The sequence below is a fragment of the Schistocerca serialis genome, chromosome 6 (genome assembly GCF_023864345.2).
Source record: "Schistocerca serialis cubense isolate TAMUIC-IGC-003099 chromosome 6, iqSchSeri2.2, whole genome shotgun sequence".
Classification (NCBI taxonomy): domain Eukaryota; kingdom Metazoa; phylum Arthropoda; class Insecta; order Orthoptera; family Acrididae; genus Schistocerca; species Schistocerca serialis.
The window spans coordinates 649,206,859-649,231,350 of NC_064643.1; the positions used below are offsets into that span (position 1 = coordinate 649,206,859).

A 24,492-nucleotide genomic window follows, 5' to 3' on the forward strand; every position below is an offset into this window, starting at 1 on the left:
TGCAGGACCATTCTTCTACTCTTCTTGTAGGATGGAAGCACTTTCGCGTTTTTCCAGTCACTTCGGACTTTTCACTGGATGAGAAAATTGCAATAAATGCAAGCTAAGTAAGGGGAAAATGCTGTAGAGTTCTCTTTGTACAACCAGATTCACATTCCCTCCAGATGTGGCAAATTGATTGTTTTCAACTCTTTCAGTTGTTTCTCTACACCAGTGATGCTTATTACTGTCACCTGTACAGGACACTATACGATGATATGTTTGTAGGTCCTCCTGCACAAATGATTTCTTAAACATGAAATATAAAACTTCAGCTTCTGTTTTCTTATCTTCTACTGCCACACCACACTGGTCAGTGAGCGAGTGGTTGGAAGCCTTAGACCTGCTTTGTGATTTTACATAGGACCAGAATTCTCTTGGGTTCTTTGGCTAAGGTATGACGACGGTAGTTGTATGCGTCGTGCATAGATCTTTTCACAGGTGAACAATCTCTGCTATCCTTCGCCTATCGTCATTTAGGCATTCTCTTTTGAACCGAGAATGCAACAGCCTTGCCTCCTCAAGGTTTTTCCGATTTCATCAACAAGGTTTGGCTTGTTTGTAGCAACAAGGTCTAAGATATTTCCACTGCATGTTGGGTGCTAAACTAGCTGCTCAAGACAGTTTTCAGAAAACTGTGTTCAAAAGTACTTTGCAAGACTGTATCTGTGCCCCCTGCAATGAATTCATACGCATGCGTCTATACTTGGTAGACTGAAGTCGCCTCCAATTAATAGAGCATGATCTGGGTATTTCTGTGCGATTGACTGTATACTTTCTTTGAATGACTGTCACAGCGGAATCAGGTAGCTGATAAAATCATCCAACTATCGACTTGGTTTCATCTAGAGATGTTATACAAGACTGTCGCACTTAATTTTGACCTCAACAGAGGCATTATCTTGGTGATACCATCAAAATATTTAGAGAAAAATCACGGGTGGAAATGTGGTACAGTTCCTACAAAGCAAGTAATCTAAGAAACATAATACTTGCCTATGCTATTATCTTACAGTACCGTACTTTAGAGTTTAGTCCATTAAAATAGTTCAGATTAAGGGCAGAGAAGGCCTGCTAACCTCTAAAATCCAAGTATCGAGCACAAGTAAGCCACACAGAGAATCGTAAAGCAGACTACACTAACTATAAGTAAGTATACAATACATACATAAAAAAATAAATATCTTCCACTAAATTGAAAATAAAAAGCCATTTTTTTCTAATTTGGTCCACAATATCAATTTATAATGTCATCAGTCAGTTTCTGGTTTTATTGGGCTCACCTTGTCTTACACACACACACACACACACACACACACACACACACACACACACACACACACACACACACACACACAAACACAAACACAGAGAGAGAGAGAGAGAGAGAGAGAGAGAGAGAGAGGGACATATGTTCAATCAGGTGCCGGAAGGTTTCTTGACGAATAGCAGCCCATTCTTCACGGAGTGCTGCACTGAGGAGAAGTATCAATGTCGGTCAGTGAGGCCTAGTACAAAGTTGGCAGTCCAAAACACGCCAAATGTGTTCAATAGGATTCAGGTCAGGACTCTGTGCTGGCTAGATCATTACAGGGACGTTGCTGTTGTGTTACCACTCCGTCACAGGCCACGCATTATGAACAGGTACTCGATCGTGTTTAAAGATGCCCTCCCATCCCCGAACTGCTCTTCAACAGTGTGAAGCAAGACGGTGCTTAAAACATCAATGTAGGCCTGTGCCGTGATAGTACCATGCAAAACAAGGGGTGCAAGCCCCCTCCAGGAAAAACACGACCACACCATAACACCACCATCTCTGAATTTTACTGCTGGAAGATGACTCACCAGGCATTTGTCACATCCACACCCTGCCATCAGACCACCGCATTGTGCACTGTGATGCGTCACTCCACAAAACGTTTTTCCACTGTTAAATTGTCCAATGTTTACACTCCTTACACCAAGTGAGGCGTTGTTTGGTATTTACCTGTGTGATGTGTGGCTTACGAGCAGCCGCTCGACCACGAAATCCAAGTTTTTTCTTCTCCACCTAACTGTCATAGCACCTTCAGAGGATCCTGATGCAATTTAGAATTCCCATGTGATGGTCTGGACCGATGTCTGCCTATTACACATACGACCCTCTTCAACTGTCGGCGGTCTGTCAGACAACAGACGAGGGCAGCCTGCAAGCTTTTGTGCTGTACATGTTCTTTCACAGTGCCACTTCACTATCACATCGGAAAAAATGGACCTAGGGATGTTTAGGAGTGTGGAAATCTCGCATACAGACATATGATACAAGTGACACCCAATCACCTGACCATGTTCGAAGTCCGTGAGTTCCATGGAGCACCCCATTCTGCTCTCACGATGTCTAATGACTACTGAGGTCGCTGATATGGAGTACCTGGCAGTAGGTAGCAAGACAGTGCACCTATCGCATAGTGTACATTCTTATCGAACAACTGAAATATGCAGTAGAGCCCAGTTATGAAAGTGGGAACTAGGGATTGGATCATGACTTGATGTTTCTGGCTGTACATGTTATGGTTCAGCTTTGTGTGAACGAGGCAGTTTAGCAAATAATGCGTATAATATAGTCCATTTGTCCCGACCCTCCGAAAAGCCTCCAACCCAGCTGAGAATCAAAACTGCCTGTAATTACTCTTCCAACAAGCAAATAATGCTGTGTTGTTTGAGGACTATACAATATGTTTTTCAGAAACAACAGAAGCCCTAGTACAAATCCTTATGGCACACCTTGTATGTTACTTTTACTCACATAAGACTGCTCCATGAACCGGTAAGACTGTTAGATACTTAGGATTCAAGGATTGCCAGGGCAGCTTGGCCATAATCTTGAGATTTTTATGAAGTAAGAAGAGCGTACACACACACACAAAATTAAAATTATGGCCATGAGATCATATTGGCTGTTATTTACGACAGTAGCTATTATGCTCGCTAATTTTTTTCCAGAATAATTCTAGAAATTGACAACAGAAGGCATCCCAAGTTACAGAACAGATCACAAGACCTCCATACATTGTCCTCATACTAAACAAATCCAGTTTTCTAGCAATGGGCAGCTCACACATACTTGGGCACGATCTTTTCAGTGTTGTGGCCTGAGCTATGCTCAAGCTTGGCCTCTTAATAACCTAATTCATCTTTCCACAAATTGCTGAACTCTTGACCAAATGTCTCTTATCATTAATGTCAGTTATGCATTCTACTGCAGCAATATCTCTGCACTACAATTACTTTGCCTACACTTCCAAAGTTCTCCTTCATAATGGGATATGCTCTACTTTCTGACTGCCACTACTTACAGTACTAATTCCTAAGAATGAATCAGGCCCTTGATGATACTATTAATCCCTTGAATATTGCCTTCAGAGCCCAAATGAAATACCTGTATAAAAATTGGACTGAACCAGTGTACTCAGAAGATTGGCAATATAAACAAATTCTATAGAATAGTCAATTTAATGACAAGTTTGAATCTGACTGGATCGCTGTGAGTGAGAACATGTCGGTGATCTCAGTCCTTTGTTTTACTAGGTTTATAAGAATAACCAAGTTAAGCTAGGGCTTTTTAAAATTCTATTACCACAAGCGTACTGAAACCGGAAGACTTAGAATATGATGTAACAAAACACCGATTTACCAAGAAACACAAGTAAACCATAGCAAAATAACTCGTCAAATCAACTAATGAGTGGAAAAATTTTTTATTCTGGAGACTTGAGAGATAGATAGCTTTATTTGTAATAATGCTTACCCCCACACACTGTTACATCAGAGTATCCCACAACTACTTTGATTATACTAAGAAAACATTAGAACAAAAACATCTTTCCTAATGTCGACCTACATAGCCCAAGGGAAATATCTGTAGTAATAATATTCACTGGGATGGGGGTACAGGAAAGGCATGGAGCAGGGAAGGGAAGGGAAGGGAAAACAAGATTGGGGGGTGGGAGAGGAGATGCTGCGATTCTGCCTGTGGGAGTGTGCAGGGACATGGCAGACACAGGTAGGTGGGCTGCCAAGTGCAGCATCAAGAGGGTTGTGCTTGAGAACCAGAGAAAAGGAAAGGATGATGCACATGAGCTCATGTTAAGAGCAGGGAAGGAGATAGAGGCAGGCAAGGCACAGGCCTAGTCCTATTCACGAAGATGGCAGTCCATGTTGCTCCAGGCATGGACGGGGAAAGCAGTTTTGCCAGTTTCAAGAACTGTTTTGGTATGTGCATAGAGGGGCTTTGCACTTTAAGAAAGCATGTATCCTGCAAACTATGTCCCCCAGTTGCTTGTGCAGAATTTCTTGCTTACCACTATCACCCACAAAAATTCTCAACAAATGGAGTGACTTTCAACACACAACTTAAGTTGCTGATCATGTGTTTTCACAGTAGAGGTTTCAGAATACTACAGAACACCCATTTTCTGTCTGAGAATGTGTGATATCAGGTGTCAAGAACGAGCCTAATTCTACCATCAAACATCGCAAAGTGGTCTTTCATGCAGTCAGGCAGCTTGTGTGTGGTCATGCCCACAGAATGTTGCACAGTGGTTGCAGCTATGCTCATTTCACAGGCAACCTCCCTCTGATGGGATCTTAAATGCCTGTGGCAGGACTGGAGTAGTTTGTACATTGAGGATTTATGAGACATATCTTCCAGCTACAATTTTTACAGGGGTATGAGTTACAGGGCAACAGGTTCGAAGCAGCAGATTAATGAGGACAGACAATAAGGACATTGTGAAGGTTAGAAGGCATTCATTATCCAAGTCAAAGTAGGGTGTAACAGAACACATTCCCTTTATCATTTATTTGTGAAAATATTACACAGTTAACATCAATTTCACTTCTTCTTCTTCTTTGCTTCCTTGCCTGCCTTGCTTACATCATCTGGATTCTCAGCAGCATCCTTCAGCCGTTTAGCTCTTATACCCACCAAACGAGCATCAGCACGTGCCTGGAACACATGAGATTTGTTCAAGTTTCTCTACTACATGATGGCTATGCATTAAGTCAAAAGCAAAGCATCTGCTGTGTCATTAACATGGTACAATATTACTAGCACACACGACCACAGGCAAAACAAGACAAAACTATCTTTTAAAATATATGTGTAGACACAAACCTTGCGCAGAGCAGTAAAGGCAGAGAACTTCTTATCCTCTTCGGTAATAGTCCTTGCTTTAGGTTTCACAGATGGCTGCTTTATTGGCATCACTGTTGTTTTCAGTTGGCTAGCCACCTTCCTCTCCTCCTCCTGTTAAGGAATTAAAACATAAAATAAATTAAAAATTATGCCATTTGCAGATTAATACACAGGAATTAAAACATAAAATAAATTAAAATTATGCCATTTGCAGATTAATACACAGGTATTCACAACAAAAAATGTTTCTCTAGTATCCCTATTTTCCCCAATATTCTTCTTCTCTGTTAACTGGATTAATACTAACAGACTGAAATAGGATGGAGACCTTCAGGGACACTCCCATTTTCATGTTGAATTTATCTTCAAGGTAAAATCAAATAATAGAAAATCCAGGATGGAGTAATTACAATATTATGAAAAGGACGGATTGCTAATCACCATATAGCAGATATTATGAGTCGTGGATAGGCACAACACACACACACACACACACACACACACACACACACACACACACACACACACACACACACAATTTATCAAAATCAAGGATTTCACCATACTCTGCAACATGAACTTCCACATTTTTTCTGCTGTTTGCTATTAATTCAACATTTTGGAATACAAATTACCACAATTTTTTATTATCTTTTTGAATACCCCAAAATTTCTATCACATGGTAGGTATGAATGACCACGTTCAGGAAACTTGGGCAATTACTCAAATCGACCAACTGTATTCAGTCCTATACACAGTCTCACCATTGTGCAATTTCAGTTTTGTCCAGTACGTCCATCTGAAAACTAGATGAGATGATGGTGTCTGGAATGTAGCTTTTAATGTAGTGGTATAGGAAAGTGCACACATCATTCGCACCTTTCCTTCCATCACCCTCATGATAAAGATATACCATTGTGCTGCCATCTTTTAAATTGCAGATATTAAACACATTTACCCATAGTTGCTGCATATAAAATAACTCTTGCACAGGAATTTTTGGTAACGGTAAATTCTGCATACAGTCAAAGGCAATGGCACCTATTTCTTCATTTTGAAGATACTGAGATTTGGCTTCTTTCAGGGACTCCTAAAACTTTCAACTCCTTTGAAGATGAATCTGCTCCGACTGCAAGTCGGAGTTTCACAGAAATGGGCACTTTTTAATTTCGCATTACACTCCTCAAAAAGAGAACATACATCTGTGGACTGCTGAACTAACAATTTTCGCAAAAATACTGCCCTTAGAAGTCATATTTCACAACTATGGATACGCAGTACAGTACACCCAGTACAATGTTTTCACATACAATCACAAATCTAAGTACTGAATTTCTTTTCCAGGACGTCAGAGGAAAAGACTGTAATGTTCATCTATTGTTTTCAGGAATTTTACTTCCTTTCACATTCTGCCCACGTTTATCTTGTGGCAGTTTCCCATTTATTAACGTGTAACAGAACACCAGTTTCATTTCATTTCAAAGGAGTGGAAACTGAAATGCTTTTTGACACACTTGCACTCTACGTGAGCCACACATTACACATACTGAAAACTGGAACAGAGCTTATTTTTTCCATCACCATCTAATTTCCAAGGTCTGCACTTCTTGAAATTATAAGTATCAATAAGGCCCAGTAGGTACAAATCTTGAGCATCTTTGCTTGGAAGGTCATGAAATTTCGGAAGGATATCAATCTTCTCACAGTCAGCAATTATCTCGCAACAGCCTCTCTGGTACCTACAGTCAATACGATTGTTTAACAATATGTCATTTACTCAGTTTTCTACAATAGATGTTGGAAAAGAATACAGGTACACCAGCATAGCTACTTCGACATCAGAAAAAGGGTGGAAGTAAAGCTTATTATTGTCAATACTGATGTAGGAATTTGTACCGACCTGCAGTTTTCTCCCGTTTTCATTTCTGCACTGTGTTTCCTACTGTACTTAACTGTTACTGATACCATTACCCCCTTTGATGCTCTTCTTTTTTAGAGCTCACACGGATATTCTGTGAAACACAAAATCCATCATTGCTTTCTAATTCTCTTGGCTGTGACGATTGGTGAGATTTAGTGAATACTGTTAGACCGCAATCTTTATTTGATACCTCCACTACTGTGGTGCAAACATAAAATTTTTGTGACACCATAATTAAGCAGTCCATCAAAATAAAGACATCGGGAAACCTTATAAACCGAGATGGTGTCAATAATTCCGATGTCTGAAATTATGCTGAAAATAAGGAGACTTAGGATCCCCAAAAGTGTAAAATTTTATTAAAACCATGGCAACAATCTACGAGACCATTTTGAATTGACTAGGTGTCATATCCATGGCTGGTCAATTCGAACACTATCGAAAGGAGCAGTTTGTCAGTCATTTGCGCTTTTCATGCCATGTAAAACACATTAAACTGAACTAGCAGAATAGAAGAACATGCCCATGAGAGTGTTGCAAAATTTTGCTAAGTTGAAACTGTTTCTCGTATATTTTTGTGCATTACATGACTTACTAGTAACACAAAAAAAGTTCAAATACTATTCTGATGATTTATTGCAGTTTAGAGCAAAGTCAGATAATAAAAACCTGCAGAAACATTTTGAAAGGGTCCCTAAAATGCCTCCTGCATTTCTAGTAGACTAAAACAAATATATTATCCTACATGTCGTGCACAAGTAGGTACACTATGCACATTCCGCAATGTGCGTAGTGTACCTACTTGTGCACGACATGTCGGATAATACGTAAGATATTCGTTTTAGATTCTACTAGAAATGCAGGAGGCATTTTAGGGATCCTTTCAAAATGTTTCTGCAGGTTTTCATTAACTAACTTTAAACTGCAATAAATCATCAGAACAGTATTTGAACTGGGTTGGGGAAGAGAGAAAATACAGTTGGCAGAAAAATATACTGTTAGCTTGTTTATGTTTATAACGTTGGCCAGATACTAAAGTGCAATGTAGAAACAAACAGGAGAAAATAAGAGATAATGTCAAAATTTTTAAATCACACGTGTGGGGAAACTACTGACATGAAAACCAGTGGGCAAACCAGTGGGCACTGCTGGACCAAGTACTTGCTGCAGCAGCTGCAACTTTACTTCTCACGATAAATTGGTATATATATGGAACATTATCTTTTCCATGCAATATATAGTAAGTTTTCCATAACTAACATTGCAACAGTAAAATTGCCATCAGTATACACTCTATACTACCGCTACCAGCAGAAGCTGAAGAGTACGCCATAGTTTTTTGTGAGTTCTGGCGGTTATTTAAAATTGCAGTTACTATGTATACATCAGTAGCAGAATTTCCAATGACGGCGCTCACTTGTTTCTTACTGTTTTAATTTCTGAATCATGTACACATGTGTATACTTGGGTGAAAGCAAATTGCATTGTGCTAATGTAGTTCGAATAATCAATCAGCATCCTCAGCTTTGATGCTGATGTTTACAGACAGGTTGGACACAATTTTGCCTAACTGTGAGCTTCAGTATTCCCTTAAACTCCATGGCTTGGCAATTTTGCAATAGTGCTACATTAAAGTTCATCTTCAGACTATAGCCTGGTTTGAGTGCAGCACTCTTCTCTGGACTTTTCATTCATATGGGAACTAAGAACAGCAATGCACCTATTTCCATCTACTTTCTTTATTTAGCCCTTTAATTTTTTTACCCTCTCCTCTCATTTTACTTTCCACACCAAATTAACTAAGCCTCGAGGCCACAGGATGTCTCCTATTAAACTGTCCCTTCTCACCATATAGTTGCAGTAAAACAGGAAATGAGCATTTGGCATCATTGGCCAGCAGGGTCCCTACGGGGCAGGTCCGGCTGCCTTGGTGCAGGTCTTATTACATTCGACACCACATTGGGCAACCTGCGCATCAGATGGGGATGAAATAATGAAGACAACAACACCCAGTCCCTGAGTGGAGGAAATCCCCAACCCAGCCGGGAATCAAACCCAGGCCGCTTAGGACGGCAGTCTGTCATGTTGACCATTCAGCTATCGGGTTGAACATAGTTGCGGTGATGAGTGGTCAATATGCATATAAACAAGACTAAAATGTCACTAAGCTTTGACAACTATTATATCTGTATTCGCAATGAAGTGCACGAGTTTGAAACACTGTGGAACCCTCACTATTTTAGGTAAAGAATGCTGGTTGAAACCCAAAATTGATAGCAGTGTGATACTTGGGGAAATTTTTTAGGATAGGCTAAAGGCAGATAAATGTTGTGTATATTTCACAGTAGACAAGAAACTATCTCACCAAGATAGAAACAAACCGCATGTGATACTGCTTGGGCAAAACTTAGTATCATGGGTGGGCATAAAATCATGTTCAATTCTTTTACTGACCACCACTCACCTCCAGATGCAGCAGAAAACTTTATAGAAACCAAAGTTCAAAATATGTTTGACCTAAGAGCAACAAACAGACTTGATATCTGAGGATACCTACATAAAAACTTTATCAGTGGCCATGAGGTAGTTGCAGCAACAATGATTACCAAAATACAAAGGGTAACTAAAAGACATTGGATTTATATTTTCAGTGAACTAGATACAGAAGCTGTAATGATTTATCTTTATGAGAAACTCTGAGATCTTTAGCTCTTTAGAGGAACATATAGATGAACTGTGGCTCACATCTAGAATAGATGACCACACAGTAAACATATGTACCCAGTACAATAGTTCATGATGGGAGGGACCCCACCATTGTATATGGTCACTGTAAAAAAAACTTCTAAAGAAAGACTACTGCATAACAGGTGTAAAACAATATACAGGACTAGAGACATGCCAAAGAAAATATGTTTGGCTCTCAACTGGGTACTGCATGAAGCCTTCAATGAGTACCACAGCAAAATATTACCAAAGGATCTCCCACAAAACCCAAATAAATGATGGTCATACGTAAAGGGTGTTCGTGATCCTGAAATTAGTGTCTTAACACTCAGAGATAACGAGGATCGAAATTGAGGGTAGCAAAATGGAAGCAAAAATGCGCAACTCCATTTTCAGACATTCCCATAAAAATGAAAAAACCCGGCTTCAGTTTAATTCTCGCACCATTGCACAGAGAAGTAAAATCAGTGACTGGAACTGAGAAGTGGCTGAAATCTAACAAAGCTCCAAAGCCTGATGGAATCCCTATTAGATTCTATACACAGTTTGCAGTGGAGTTAGCCTCAATTAACTACAATCTACCACAGACCCCTCCAACGAAGTAGTAGGAAGAAAGCACAGGTCGCACGGTGGGGCTGGCAGCAGCCCACATACTCAGAGGTGTGTGGGTGCATGTCAGAGTATGGTGCAGAGAGAGAGAGAGAGAGAGAGAGAGAGAGAGAGAGAGAGAGAGAGAGAGAGAGAGAGAGAGCGCACGCGCGCATGTGTGTGCAGTTTCAGATGTGCTAAAGGCGACTGTGTGTTGAAAATGGCTCAAAGAACACATATTGATGACGTTATGAGGGGTAGAATACTAGGGCAACAGGAGGCTGGTCAAACAGCAGGTTGTAGCACGGGCCCTCCGTGTGGCACAAAAGTGTGATATCAAGATTATGGCAACGATACCAGCAGACAGAGAACATGTCCAGGCACTACAGTACGGGACGTCCACAGTGTACAACACCACAAGAAGACTGATATCTCACCATCAGTGCCCACAGACAGCCACGGAGTACTGCAGGTAGCCTTGCTCGGGACCTTACCGCAGCCACTGGAACAGTTGTCTACAGACACACAATCTACAGACAATTGAACAGATGTGGTTTACTCGCCCGGAGACCTGCAAGGTGCATTCCACTGACCCCGGGTCACAGGAGGGCCCATAAAGCATGGTGTCGAGAACACAGTACATGGTCATTCGAACAGTGGTCCCAGGGTATGTTCACGGACGAGTCCAGGTATAGTCTGAACAGTGATTTTTGCCGGGTTTTCATCTGGTGTCAACCAGGAACCAGATACCAACTCCTTAAGGGCCTTGAAAGGGACCTGTATGGAGGTCATGGTTTGATGGTGTGGGGTGGGGTGGGCTTGACTGATGCACATACACCCCTGCATGTCTTTGACAGAGGACCTGCAACAGGTCACGTGTATCGGTACGTCATTTTGCACCAGTATGTCCATCTTTTCAGGGTGGTAGTGGATCCCACCTTCATCCTGATGGATGTTAACGCAAGACCCCACCGAGCTGCCATCATGGAAGAGTACCTTGAAACAGAAGATATCAGGCAAATGGAATGGCCTGCCTGTTCTCCAGACCTAAACCCCATCGAGCACATCTGGGACACACTCTGTCAAAGTATCGCTGCACGTCTTCAAACCCCTGCGACACTTCAGGAGTTCCGACAGGCACTGGTGCAAGAATGGGAGGCTATACACCATCAGCTGCTCGACCACCTGATCCATAGTATTCCAACCCGTTGTGTGGCCTGTGTATGTGTGCATTGTGATCATATTCCATACTGATGTCGGGGTACGTGTGCAGGAAACAGTGGCGTTTTGTAGCATGTGTTTCGGGACGGTTTTCTCAACTTATCACCAATACCGTGGACTTACAGATCTGAGTTGTGTGTGTTCCCTATGCATCTATGCTATTAGCACCAGTTTTGTGTAGTGCCACATTGTGTGGTACCACATTCTGCAATTATCCTTAATTTATGAGCATGAGTGTACAATCTTATGGGGGTCGAGGGAAATCTGTGACTGGACTGATGATTTTTGAGAAGGATGATGAAGAATGTTATCTTGGATGGAGTGTCAACAAAAGCAGGTGTAGCTTCATGGGTGCCTCAGGATGGTGTGTTGGGGGCTCTTCCTATTCATGTTGTATATAATGACCTTGCACATAATATTAATAGCAACTTCCAACTTACTGCAAATGATGCTGTTATCTATAATGAGACTTCAGAGTGGCAGTAAGATGGAAAATACCCGAGTGTGACAATGCACAGGGAAATGAACTGGAACTATCACACACGCTCAGTAATAGGTAAAGCATGTAATAGACAAGAGTCACTGGTAGAATAGTAAAAATCTTTCAGTTTACAAAGATTTCTTACGTACCACTTGGGTGATCCAGCCTCTAATGTTGCTGAAGTGTGTGGGACTCGTACCAAACAGGACTAATAGGGGATACTGAATGCATACAGAGAACACCACATGTTTGGCCCATGGGAAAGTGCCACAAAGATAGTGAACTGACAGACAAGTAAGAGGCAAACTATCCCTAGAAAGCCTATTTACGAAGTTCCAAGAAATAGCATTAAATGAAGGCACTAGGAATATATTACAATCCAACATATTGCAAGACAAGCTTACATTAACTACAGTGCATAGAGAAGCATTTAAACATACTTCCCATACTTCATGAATGGAACAGGAAGAAGCTCTAATAGCTTGCAAATTGGGAAGTATCCTCTGACAAGCACTTCACAATAGTTTTCACAGTATGAACATATATACAGAATAGCTACATTCATGAAACTCCACTGCAGTCTCAGATAGTGTGGGCACACATTAACATTTTTTAGCCCAGAGGGACATCAGAAAGCTCAATGTTGTCGTCTTGATTATGTCAATACTGAATACCTAATGCCTCAACCAAATTACTCAATCATGATATTATTGCACTTTGCCATTATTAGAACCACATAATGCTACAGTAAACAAATACAATGATGATGGAGTAAAAATCATTACACTTAAAACTTGCAGCTCAGTTATGCATATATTATCAACCTAAATTAGGCACTACCTCACAATAAGCCAACTGAAGAGCTCTCACTACATACAGTAACACCAATCAGCTTATCCAGAGAGTGGTTATCTACAATCCTTGATTTCCACTAATGACTTCCCATTACTGTATTTACAGGGTGTTTCAAAAATGACCGGTATATTTGAAACGGCAATAAAAACTAAACGAGCAGCGATAGAAATACACCGTTTGTTGCAATATGCTTGGGACAACAGTACATTTTCAGGCAAACTTTTGAAATTACAGTAGTTACAATTTTCAACAACAGATGGCGCTGCAGTCTGGGAAACTCTCTAGTACGATATTTTCCACATATCCACCATGTGTAGCAATAATATGGCGTAGTTTCTGAATGAAATTACCCGAAACCTTTGACAACGTGTCTGGCAGAATGGCTTCACATGCAGATGAGATGTACTGCTTCAGCTGTTCAATTTTTTCTGGATTCTGGCAGTACACCTGGTCTTTCAAGTGTACCCACAGAAAGAAGTCACAGGGGTTCATGTCTGGCGAATAGGGAGGCCAATCCACGCCGCCTCCTGTATGTTTCGGATAGCCCAAAGCAATCATACGATCATCGAAATATTCATTCAGGAAATTAAAGACGTCGGCCATGCGATGTGGCCGGGCACCATCTTGCATAAACCACGAGGTGTTCGCAGTGTCGTCTAAGGCAGTTTGTACCGCCACAAATTCATGAAGAATGTCCAGATAGCGTGATGCAGTATTCGTTTCGGATCTTAAAAATGGGCCAATGATTCCTTTGGAAGAAATGGCGGCCCAGACCAGTACTTTCTGAGGATGCAGGGACGATGGGACTGCAACATGGGGCTTTTCGGTTCCCCATATGCGCCAGTTCTGTTTATTGACGAAGCCGTCCAGGTAAAAATAAGCTTCGTCAGTAAACCAAATGCTGCCCACATGCATATCGCCGTCATCAATCCTGTGCACTATATCGTTAGCGAATGTCTCTCGTGCAGCAATGGTAGCGGCGCTGAGGGGTTGCCGCGTTTGAATTTTGTATGGATAGAGGTGTAAACTCTGGCGCATGAGACGATACGTGGACGTTGGCGTCATTTGGACCGCAGCTGCAACACGGCGAACGGAAACCCGAGGCCGCTGTTGGATCACCTGCTGCACTAACTGCGCGTTGCCCTCTGTGGTTGCCGTACGCGGTCGCCCTACCTTTCCAGCACGTTCATCCGTCACGTTCCCAGTCCGTTGAAATTTTTCAAACAGATCCTTTATTGTATCGCTTTTCGGTCCTTTGGTTACATTAAACCTCCATTGAAAACTTCGTCTTGTTGCAACAACACTGTGTTCTAGGCGGTGGAATTCCAACACCAGAAAAATCCTCTGTTCTAAGGAATAAACCATGTTGTCTACAGCACACTTGCATGTTGTGAACAGCACACGCTTACAGCAGAAAGACAACGTACAGAATGGCGCACCCACAGACTGCGTTATCTTCTATATCTTTCACATCACTTGCAGCGCCATCTGTTGTTGAAAATTGTAACTACTGTAATTTCGAAAGTTTGTCCGCCTGAAAATGTACTGTTGTCCCAAGCATATTGCAGCAAACGGTGTAATTCTATCGCTGCTCGTTTAGTTTTTATTGCCGTTTCAAATATACCGGTCATTTTTGAAACACCCTGTATAATTTGAATTAAGTTATTCCATACAGCTCTTGCCTGTCAAAAATCAATTCAGTACCTCTTGATTAATTATTTGGTCTGTCCATCTAATCTTTCACACTCGTCTGTTATCACCACATCCCAAATTCATCTTCTCGTGTGGTCTGTACAATATATCTTCCACATTTCACGTTTGTATCAGGCTACACTCCAGACAGATACTTTCAAAAAATATTTCGAACCAAGGATTCTCAACGAACTCGTAAAACCCTTAGAACATTGCCGAGAAAGTCACATTCTCAGCATCTGAAAACTGAATCCTACTGATCTCCACAAATCAAAATGACCACGGTGCCCCAAACTCCACAACAGGTAGGGTGACTTGGGGTTAATTTTTAGACAGGCAAATTTGGGGTAATTAACAGACGGCCCTACAGAAATTGAATTTTTGTCAACTTGTTTTCTCATACAGCAGTATTTGCCATGTAGTTTTACACACTTTGGATCAATTTTTAATTCCATAGTGTTTACATTAGAAAATGTAGCATAAAAATGTCAATCTTTTTATTTTCAACTTCTAACTTAAATTTCCATTGTACCAGTGCACCAACGATGGTTAAATTACATGGAGAGTTACCAGCCTACATCACACACTCTTGAAGCAAAGAAAATTTCCAGATAGTGTGGCAAGGAAGGAAATTTTACAAATACTGAAGTTCCAGACAGCATATTGCTAGTGGTTCTACAAGACAATTTTCATTATTTCAAGCAAAAAAGTGTCATAAACACACATCAAGAAAGGTAAATCCTACTCAGAGGACCAACTATTAACAACATCTACAGAAGTGAGTGAAAATCAGAGCAAGGATCAGAAGCACTGCCGGGAAGTACGAACTACAGGATATATGTTACCTCAAAGGACAAGGAAGTCACACAGCTGACCACCCGTTATGCCAGAAAATGAAGGTGGAACTAGCAAACTCTCAGAAATGTGGCCAAGTGGCAATAGAAAAGTAAAGGACACTATGAAAGTGTATGGGACTGAATAAAACGTTCGTACTCCTTTTACCAATTACAGACCACAAGAAGGCTTGTTCCGAAGTGATGAAATACCACAATTTGATAGTGAAGAAAGCAGAGCCCTTACAGCAAGCCAGAAGACATTTCACAATTGATTCACATCATAACTTACAATTTTATGATTTGTTAACATGCAAAAATGGCATGACTTGGTATAAAAGAGAATCAAAAATGAATTTACAATCTTTATGCCAATTTTTGCTTAGAACCATCTAAGATAAAAGTGATGAAAGATGAAATGAGGATTTTGGGGTGGTTACAGGTTAGATATTGGTCACTAGAAGCTGTTACAAAATTCTCTCTTTTTTTTTAAGCCAATCACGACAATGTTTATCAACCCTTTTCATGTTAAAGCCACCAAATGTCAAACATCAATGCAATGTAAAAAGCATCAGAGTTCTTTAACTCTAAGCAGTTATGAAGGATATATCCATACACACACTGATAATTCACAGTGCGTTGGACAGATATCCATCCACTGCATCCTGAGGCTAGCAGCTAGTGGCAATGACAAGTTATCGGTCTGATGTATTAGATGGCAGCTCTCTTCATGCAATACAGTATATTCTGTGTAGTTACATTATCCATTTGAGCACATGACGACAGTATGTGCCCATTGTTGCAGGAGCAGTGTTTACTGGCGCTTTAGCGAGTGATCTTTTGCAATGCAAAAAGACGTAGTTTATCAGATTAGGAGATGAGCAGCTGCTTTTAGAAAGTGACAATTTAAGTGACAGTTCTCAAAGTTTTCAAGATACAAATGTAAAGGCTAGTGAAAGACGTTTTGATTCAGAAACTTTTGATGACAAAACACTACTGCAACATATGGTACCTAGTGCATTTGTGCATGCTAGTTCAGTTCTTGATCAATATTTTCTCAGTGATAATAGTGGTACAGTTGTGCCTCAAACAATATGACGTGATGAGTTGTTTCATGTGTTTTGTGGATGATTCTTTCTGCAAAATGAAAACTGAATAGACAAACTTGTATTCACAACAGTTCTTATCTCAATTTAGCAGCGCACACAGTGTTGACAGATGGCAGGATATTCCAAGTGATTTGTTGGAATACTCATACTTCAATTCCTCCACTTTGCTGGCAATACCACTGATGGTACCCTAAAAACTATTAGAAGAAAAATATTCAAAATTCACATGACTATGGAGCATCTGCAGCATAATTTCAGATCAGGATGCAAGCCAGAAAGGAACATCATTGACAAATTATTGTTGCTCTGGAATGGGCAGTTTGGTTTGAAGCAATTTTTTTACACCAAAGTGCAGCAGATTTGGCATCAAATTCAATGAACTGTGTGAATGCAGCTGTGTGTATGTGTGGTTTACAGTCGAAAGAACATTATTTATCTAGAGGAAACAATTACCTCTACTTGTTTTGGAGCTTGCACATTATACATTCAGAAAAAGCCATTGTTTTTATCTTGACAGTTCGTACACCAGTCCAGATTTTGTGACAATACAACAGGAAAAACTTCAGCAGTTTCAGCAACTGATGTTGGTTGGTTTGTGGGGGTTGAAGGGACTAGAAAAGCCATCGGTCCCTCAGCACCTTAAGTCTACTGACTGTTCTGGACACTGTCAGCTTCAGCTGATGGTACTGTTCTGAAGATGGCCTAAGAGTAGGCCAAAACAAGTCATTTTAAATAAAATAACCAATGCAACCTAGGTTGTTTTTCATTAATTTTATAAAGCAGAATGAATTTCATGATTAGTCTTTGAGAACTGGCCAAATCTTCACCACAACAAGGGCCATCAATAGGATACCCACCAAAAGCAACACACTTTACAGCCAGGCATTTTCCAGACCACCACCTTTACAGCCAGGCATTTTCCAGACCACCTGACACCCACAAAGAATTGAAATTTAAGGAGGCATGAGAAAAGGTCTTCACAAAGACTTCATACTGGCACACAGTAGGTGAAGTTTCCTTGAGGGCAGCACCTTGCTTTAAAATGTTTTATGCTGGATAGTTGATTTTCGTTAACTTCGGCAATATATTTTATCCACTCCCACCCAATATTAATTTACATTCAAAAACAAAAATATGAGGGAAAACTTGTGTGAGAAAGGTGTACAGCACTGGTGCACATAACCAATTTAAAAAATTAATGTATAGAAAAATACTGCAGGAATACTATTTCAGTTATAAAGATTTTTATCTTCTAATGCCTAATGTTTCATAATTGTCTAAAAAATACCCAAATACAACACATGTTGCAGGCAGGCATAATTAAAAGAGACTTACACAAAGCTTTTGGCCACAGCCTTCATCAGAAGGAAAACCACCATTCATTCATATAACATGACAAGATTACAGCATATTAAGAAAAGACGACAGAAGATGAAATAAACGGGATGTTGGGAAACTCAAGAATGAAACTTAAAGGAATAGTTCAAATGACTGAGCACTATGGGACTTAACATCTGACGTCATCAGTCCCCTAGAACTTAGAACTACTTAAACCTAAAAAAAAACCCTAAGAACAGCACACACATCCACGCCTGAGGCAGGATACAAACCTGTGACCGTAGCGGTCGCGCGGTTCCAGACTGAAGTGCCTACAACCGCTCGGCCAAAGGAATAGTTCAAGTCTCGGTCCGGCACACAGTTTTAATCTGCCAGGAAGCTTCGAATAGTTACTATGTCTAAAATAAATTGGAACATGTAAGGGGAAGTGCAGAAGTCTATGAAGAGTGGAATATTGTTAGAAAGACAATGTTGGAAGGAGTAAAGACAGAAACTGTCGAAGTGGAAAGTACAAGGAAACGAACACGTTGGGTAAAATGGATAAGCACAGGAAATGAAAAAATGACAGTAAAATTTTACTTACAGCGGCATCAGTTTAGTGTTCTAATGTTGACAACGCGAAATCTGTGCGAGGACACTACGTGGATCAATGTTTTCTAGTATAATCAATGTGCAAGTATTATGAACACATATTAATCCACCTACCTTCTCCCACAAGTTAATTAAAAAGCATGGATCCACTTTGTGTGCTTGTGCAGATCGATTGCACTTTGCTAACATTAACACAGTACACTGCTGCTGCTGTAAGTAAAATTTAACTCAACCGATGATTCTGAAGAAGCCAGAAGACAGTACAGAAAATTAACCAGCAAACTAAGAAGGTTAACTGACCAAGCTAAAAAGGACTGGGTGAGGAAACTGAGGAAGAATTTTAAAAAAAGGAAAGTTGGAAGTGATGTACAGAACAGTGAAGTGTTGTTTTTTTTTTTTTAAGAAGAAAAGGAAGATAGGAAAATAAACAAGGAATGTTAAACATGGGAAGAAGACAATATAAACAGAAGAGAAGAATGTTTGGATGGGTTATGTGGAAAAGTTATAAAGAGCACAGATGGATAACACCAGGCAGATTTTAGAATAAAGGGAGACTGAATGAAGAAGACTGAGGTCTTAAGATACTGAAATGGAATTTGGGAACAATTCAGGAACTCCAGGAAAAGAAAGCATTAATCTCTGACAATACAATCTGAGCTACTAAAAGTCTCAAGATCCTAATGCAATAGCCAGACTGAGATAGGAAACAATTTATAACAAATTAAGTTCCAAGATCTACCTAAGACCACTATACTACCTAAACCTAAAAAGAGCACTGCAAAAGAATGCAAAGACTATAGGACAATTAGTTTTGTCAGTCATGTCACAAAGTCTGTATATAGGGTGATACTAAGGAGAAGTTAAAAGAAAATTGAGGAAAACTTAGGGAAGACCTGTTCCATTCAAGTTCAGAAAGATCAAACAAACAAGAGGTACCACAAGTTGCCTGAAAATGATTTGAGACAAAGTTGGAAATGAACAATGTTATTTCATCACCTGGGGAAGGAATTTGGTATCAACTAGAGCACACCACTGAGAATTTCAGAATGTTGGTCTAGACTGGAAAGATAAAACGTTAATAAAGGAGATGTACACAAAGCAGAAACTGACAGTAGCAAATAAGGAAACAGAAGAGATGAGCAATGGAAGGTGTCAGGCAAGAATGCTCATTGTCACTGAAGCTGTTCAAGAAATTTATTTTATTATTTATTTAAATGTCAAGTTCCGTAGGACCAAATTGAGGAGCAAATCTCCAAGGTCATGGAACGTGTCAGTACATGAACTTACAACATAAAAAGTAACAACAGATAAAAATAAATGTTCATGAACCTGAAAGAAAATCAGTCCATAAGTTTAAGCAAACGCTATCAGCAATACAATGAGAATCATCTTAATTTTTCAAGGAACTCCTCGACAGAATAGAAGGAGTGACCATGAGGAAACTCTTCAGTTTCGATTTGAAAGCGCGTGGATTACTGCTAAGATTTTTAAATTCGAGTGGCAGCTTATTGAAAATGGATGCAGCAGTATACTGCACACCTTTTTGCAACAAGAGTTAAGGAAGCCCGATCCAAATGGAGGTTTGATTTCTGCTGAGCATTAACCGAGTGAAAGCTGCTTACTCTTGGAAATAAACTAATATTGGTAACAAGAAATGACAATAAGGAATATACATATTGAGAGGCCAATGTCAAGATACCCAGATTCGTGAAAAGAGGTCGACAAGAGGTTCGTGAACTCACACCACTTATTGCCCGAACCGCCCGTTTCTGAGCCAAAAATATTCTTCTAGAATGGGAAGAGTTATTCCAAAACATAATACCATAAGACATAAGTGAATGAAAATAAGCAAAGTAGACTAATTTACGTGTCAAAATATCACTCACTTTCGATACCGTTTGAATAGTGAAAATGGCAGTATTAAGTCTTTGAACAAGATCCTGAACGTGGGCTTTCCACGACAGCTTACTATCTATCTGAACACCTAGGAATTTGAACTGTTCAGTTTCACTAATCACATGCCCGTTCTGTGAGAGTAAAACGTCAGGTTTTGTTGAATTGTGTGTTAGGAACTGTAAAAACTGAGTCTTACTGTGATTTAACGTTAGTTTATTTTCTACAAGCCATGAACTGAGGTATGTACTGCTCTACTTGAAACCGAGTCAATGTTGCACACAACATCCTTTACTACCACGCTAGTGTCATCAGCAAACAGAAATATTTTAGAGTTACCCATAATAGTAGAGGGCATATCATTTATATAAATAAGGAACAGGAGCGGCCCCAACACTGATCCCTGGGGCACCCCCCACTTGACAGTACCCCACTCAGATCCCACATCACAGCCGTTATCAACATTGTGAATAATGACCTTTTGCTGTCTGTCGCTAAAGTAAGAGGTGAACCAATTGTGAGCTACTCCCCTTATTCCGTAATGGTCCAACTTCTGGAGCAATATTGTGTGATCAACACAGTCAAATGTCTTTGTTAAATCAAAAAATACGCCAAGCGTTCGAAACTTTGTTTAGCCCATCCAGTACCTAACAGAGAAAAGAATATAGCATTTTCAGTTGTCAAACGACTTCTAAAGCCAAACTCTACATTTGATAGCAATTCGTGTGAAATAAAATGATCAATTAACCTTACATACACAGCCTTTTCGATAACTTTTGCAAACACTGATGGCATAGAAATAGGTCTAAAATTATCTACATTATCCCTTTCTCCCTTTTTATAAAGCGGCTTTACTACTGAGTACTTTAATCGCTCAGGAAACTGACCATTCCGAAAGGAAAAATTACAAATATGGCTAAATACAGGGCTAACATGTGCAGCACAGTACTTTAATATTCTACTAGACACTCCATCATAACCATGAGATGAAGAACTGGTAGATAAGATAAGAAAGGTTGGAAGAGGCATTTTAAAGGGAGGAGGATGGATACAGACTAACATACAATGAAGCAGTACTAGAAGAATCAGCAGATGGACAAGAGCAAATGTTTAAGAAAGACAGGAAGATTAGTACGCCAACTTAAACATCCCACCGAGAAGGACATTAGAGATGGAGCACAAGCCAAGAATAATGACAGTTGAGTAAGAAAAACCACTCATCCCCTTCAAAAGAATTATTTACTACGAGCAATTTAGAGAAATTGAACAAAATCAAAATCAGGATGGCTGGACAGAAAATTTGAAATGTTGGCATCCAAATGTGAGTCCATGTCACTGCCTTGCTCAGTCAGATGCTCAAAAGCATTGCATAATGGGATGATGACTATTGAATGAAAAGGAAACAAACGTCCTGAGCATAAGCAAGAGAGAAATGTCCACTCTTACATGAAAAAAAATCCTTCTTGTATCTGCAAGCTGTACAGGAGAACTCATGAGGATGGTGTCCATGGAAAAGTGCATTTGAGTGAAGTAGTTACTAACCAATTCCAATGGAACAGAGGAAAAGATTTGCTAATTATTACGCCTGGAGTGTAGTGTTTTACTGCAGGGAAGGATAAAGAAGAATATTTTATACTAGTCATTGGCTTTGACTAGAACCATCGGGAACACTTCAAATGTAGTAAACATGGCAACTGCAGTGTAGCAGGTTTTTCAAACGGGCTAAGTACATATAGGCTGTCACAACCAGGACCTTTGCTTCCACAAAAACATGCACCAAAAGGCATGACAGTAGCCATTAACATTATGTCACTGGTCAAGCTGACAACTAGTAACCAATAGTCCTCTTGACCCATATGTATCAGCCAGTTTTAAAAAGAAAGATATCTAGACACTTTTAAAATAAAGTGCAGGAGAATGCATAAGGTGCAGTGGAGTGACAATTAGGAGTGACAAAGTAATGAAAATAGGGCTGAAAGAAGATTGGAAGTGACCAGAAAGAGGAAAAATATTTGTCAGGACACATACTGTGTAGAAACTGTAAGCAACAAAGAATTATAGAGGAAAAGTGGGAGGAATGAGAGGAAGAGTTGTGAAAAGTATCTGAAGGGACAAAATTAGAAATGGGCAAAAATACAAATAGTTGATGCTATGAAAAGGGTACAACAGACAGCCACCAGTTCAACTCTATCATAAGACATGCACCACAGAACCACCCTAGATATTTAATTTATGAAGCAAGGCATTTTATACTGCATTTATATTTTAAACAGCTTTTCTACAATTTCATTGAACATGTTTCAAATTTTAAAACCAACAGGTTTAACACTGCTATTCCTTCCACATGGGAGAATTTTCAACTTACAGCCAACGGAATTGAAGACCTGAGTAACATTTTTACGAAACTGGCACAACTGAAAGGTTCTACATTTAACATAGCCTAGCCATGTAAAAACAAAGCTCTCAACTCTTAACATTAAGTGATTAAACTACGTAAAACAATGCTAAGAGCGGAAAATAACATACCGTGGCTTCACCCTTCCTTAGTCGCTTATTTTCATGAACAGGGAATAGTATGAGTTTAGATCGGTACTCCTTCAGACGTTGAACATTCTGCTGCAAGGATTCCACTGACTTGTTCCTACGACGATGATCAACAGCAATGCCAATCGATCTTGCAAAATTTGCATTGAGTCCAGCACCCTGAAATAGAAAGATGTAACTAAGTAAAGAAACCACAATAGGTAGCACAGCAGCACCAGCTGATAAAATTATACCTTACTGTTTGCTGAAATCTCTCAAACTTGATCATGAGAGCTTTCATAGTGCCACAATGGTTCATGAAAAAAAGTACTTTCACCTCAAAACCATATCACTCTATTCATTCCCAGTGACGCTAACAATCCACAGAACTAAAAATAAACAATTTTCACCAACAGATAATAATATATACGAAATGTACATATGATCCTATAGTTTGATGGTTTTAAATATTTTCCCATGTAATCACCAGCTCTCCAAAGCTAGCATACATTAATCTCAAACGCCAGCACTACTTACAAGACAAGCTTCAGCAAGAAACAGTACTAAACAGAAAATAGAGACTACCTAAACAGCTGACTACACGAAACAAGTCTTGTAATCCGCATCGTTCTTGAACGTGTTTTCGGTTAATGAGCATGAGCTACAATTTAACGGCAATACTACTGCTGCAACATAATCCTTCAAAATACCCGCAAACATAGCTACAAAGAAAACTCACATCTGAATACCTACATCACATGTTCATGTTCATACATCACGTAACATTACATAAACCACATGGTCATATTACACCTACCTTTATTTCTTCCAATGTGAAACCACGACCTGCACGTAATTTAGTATGATACCTAAACGTTGGACATCGCACAACGGGTCTCAAAGGACCGGCTGCTGGCCTTGGAGCAATAGCCTTTGCCTTCTTAATTCTGTTTTGTCTTCGCCTAATTTTTCTTGCTGGTTGGTTGAACCAAGTTTTCACAAATCGCTGCCAATCCTTATGAAAATGCCCATTAGGGATCATATTATTCCTCTTGGGCGCCATCCTGGCACTGAAAAACAGAGGTTAAGTCTCATTACAGTGGATTAACAAGTTTTAACACTGGACTTAGCAACATGCTTGTTCTATCTACAAAGCGATGAAAGAATATACTATATGAAGTATTACTGCACTTAAATATCGTCGAAAAAAACCGATGGCATGCGATACAACTTACCACTATTATTCTCACGTCTTCTCCTCACCACCCTCAGCCGACACGAGGAAAGACCAGTTTGTCAAAGATCTTATAAAAGACTGTGTTAGTAACTTTGGCAGTAGGAAAGTTTTCAAATAATATGTAGTTACTTTATATCCGTTAACCCTGGAAAGGAAATATAATTATAAGCACAAAATATTTCTCTTTATTTTTCAAATTTCTTACGTAGATATGTTGACGAACTTGATAAATTGCGATTTCACCTTTGGCTGCCATCAACAGGATCT

At 39.8% G+C, this 24,492-nt stretch overlaps 1 protein-coding gene across 1 annotated transcript; it reads right to left on the bottom strand.

Moving 5' to 3' along the window:
* Positions 1-4,852: 4,852 nt before the first annotated feature.
* LOC126484575 (60S ribosomal protein L13) lies at positions 4,853-24,361 on the bottom strand. Its single transcript, XM_050108136.1, has 5 exons — positions 24,224-24,361; positions 23,806-24,058; positions 22,992-23,168; positions 5,195-5,326; positions 4,853-5,026 (listed from the first exon to the last, which is right to left on the bottom strand). Exons 2-5 carry the CDS (start codon positions 24,049-24,051, stop codon positions 4,913-4,915), a joined length of 669 nt encoding a protein of 222 aa, XP_049964093.1. The 5' UTR covers positions 24,052-24,058; positions 24,224-24,361; the 3' UTR covers positions 4,853-4,912.
* Between the last annotated feature and the right edge of the window lie 131 nt (positions 24,362-24,492).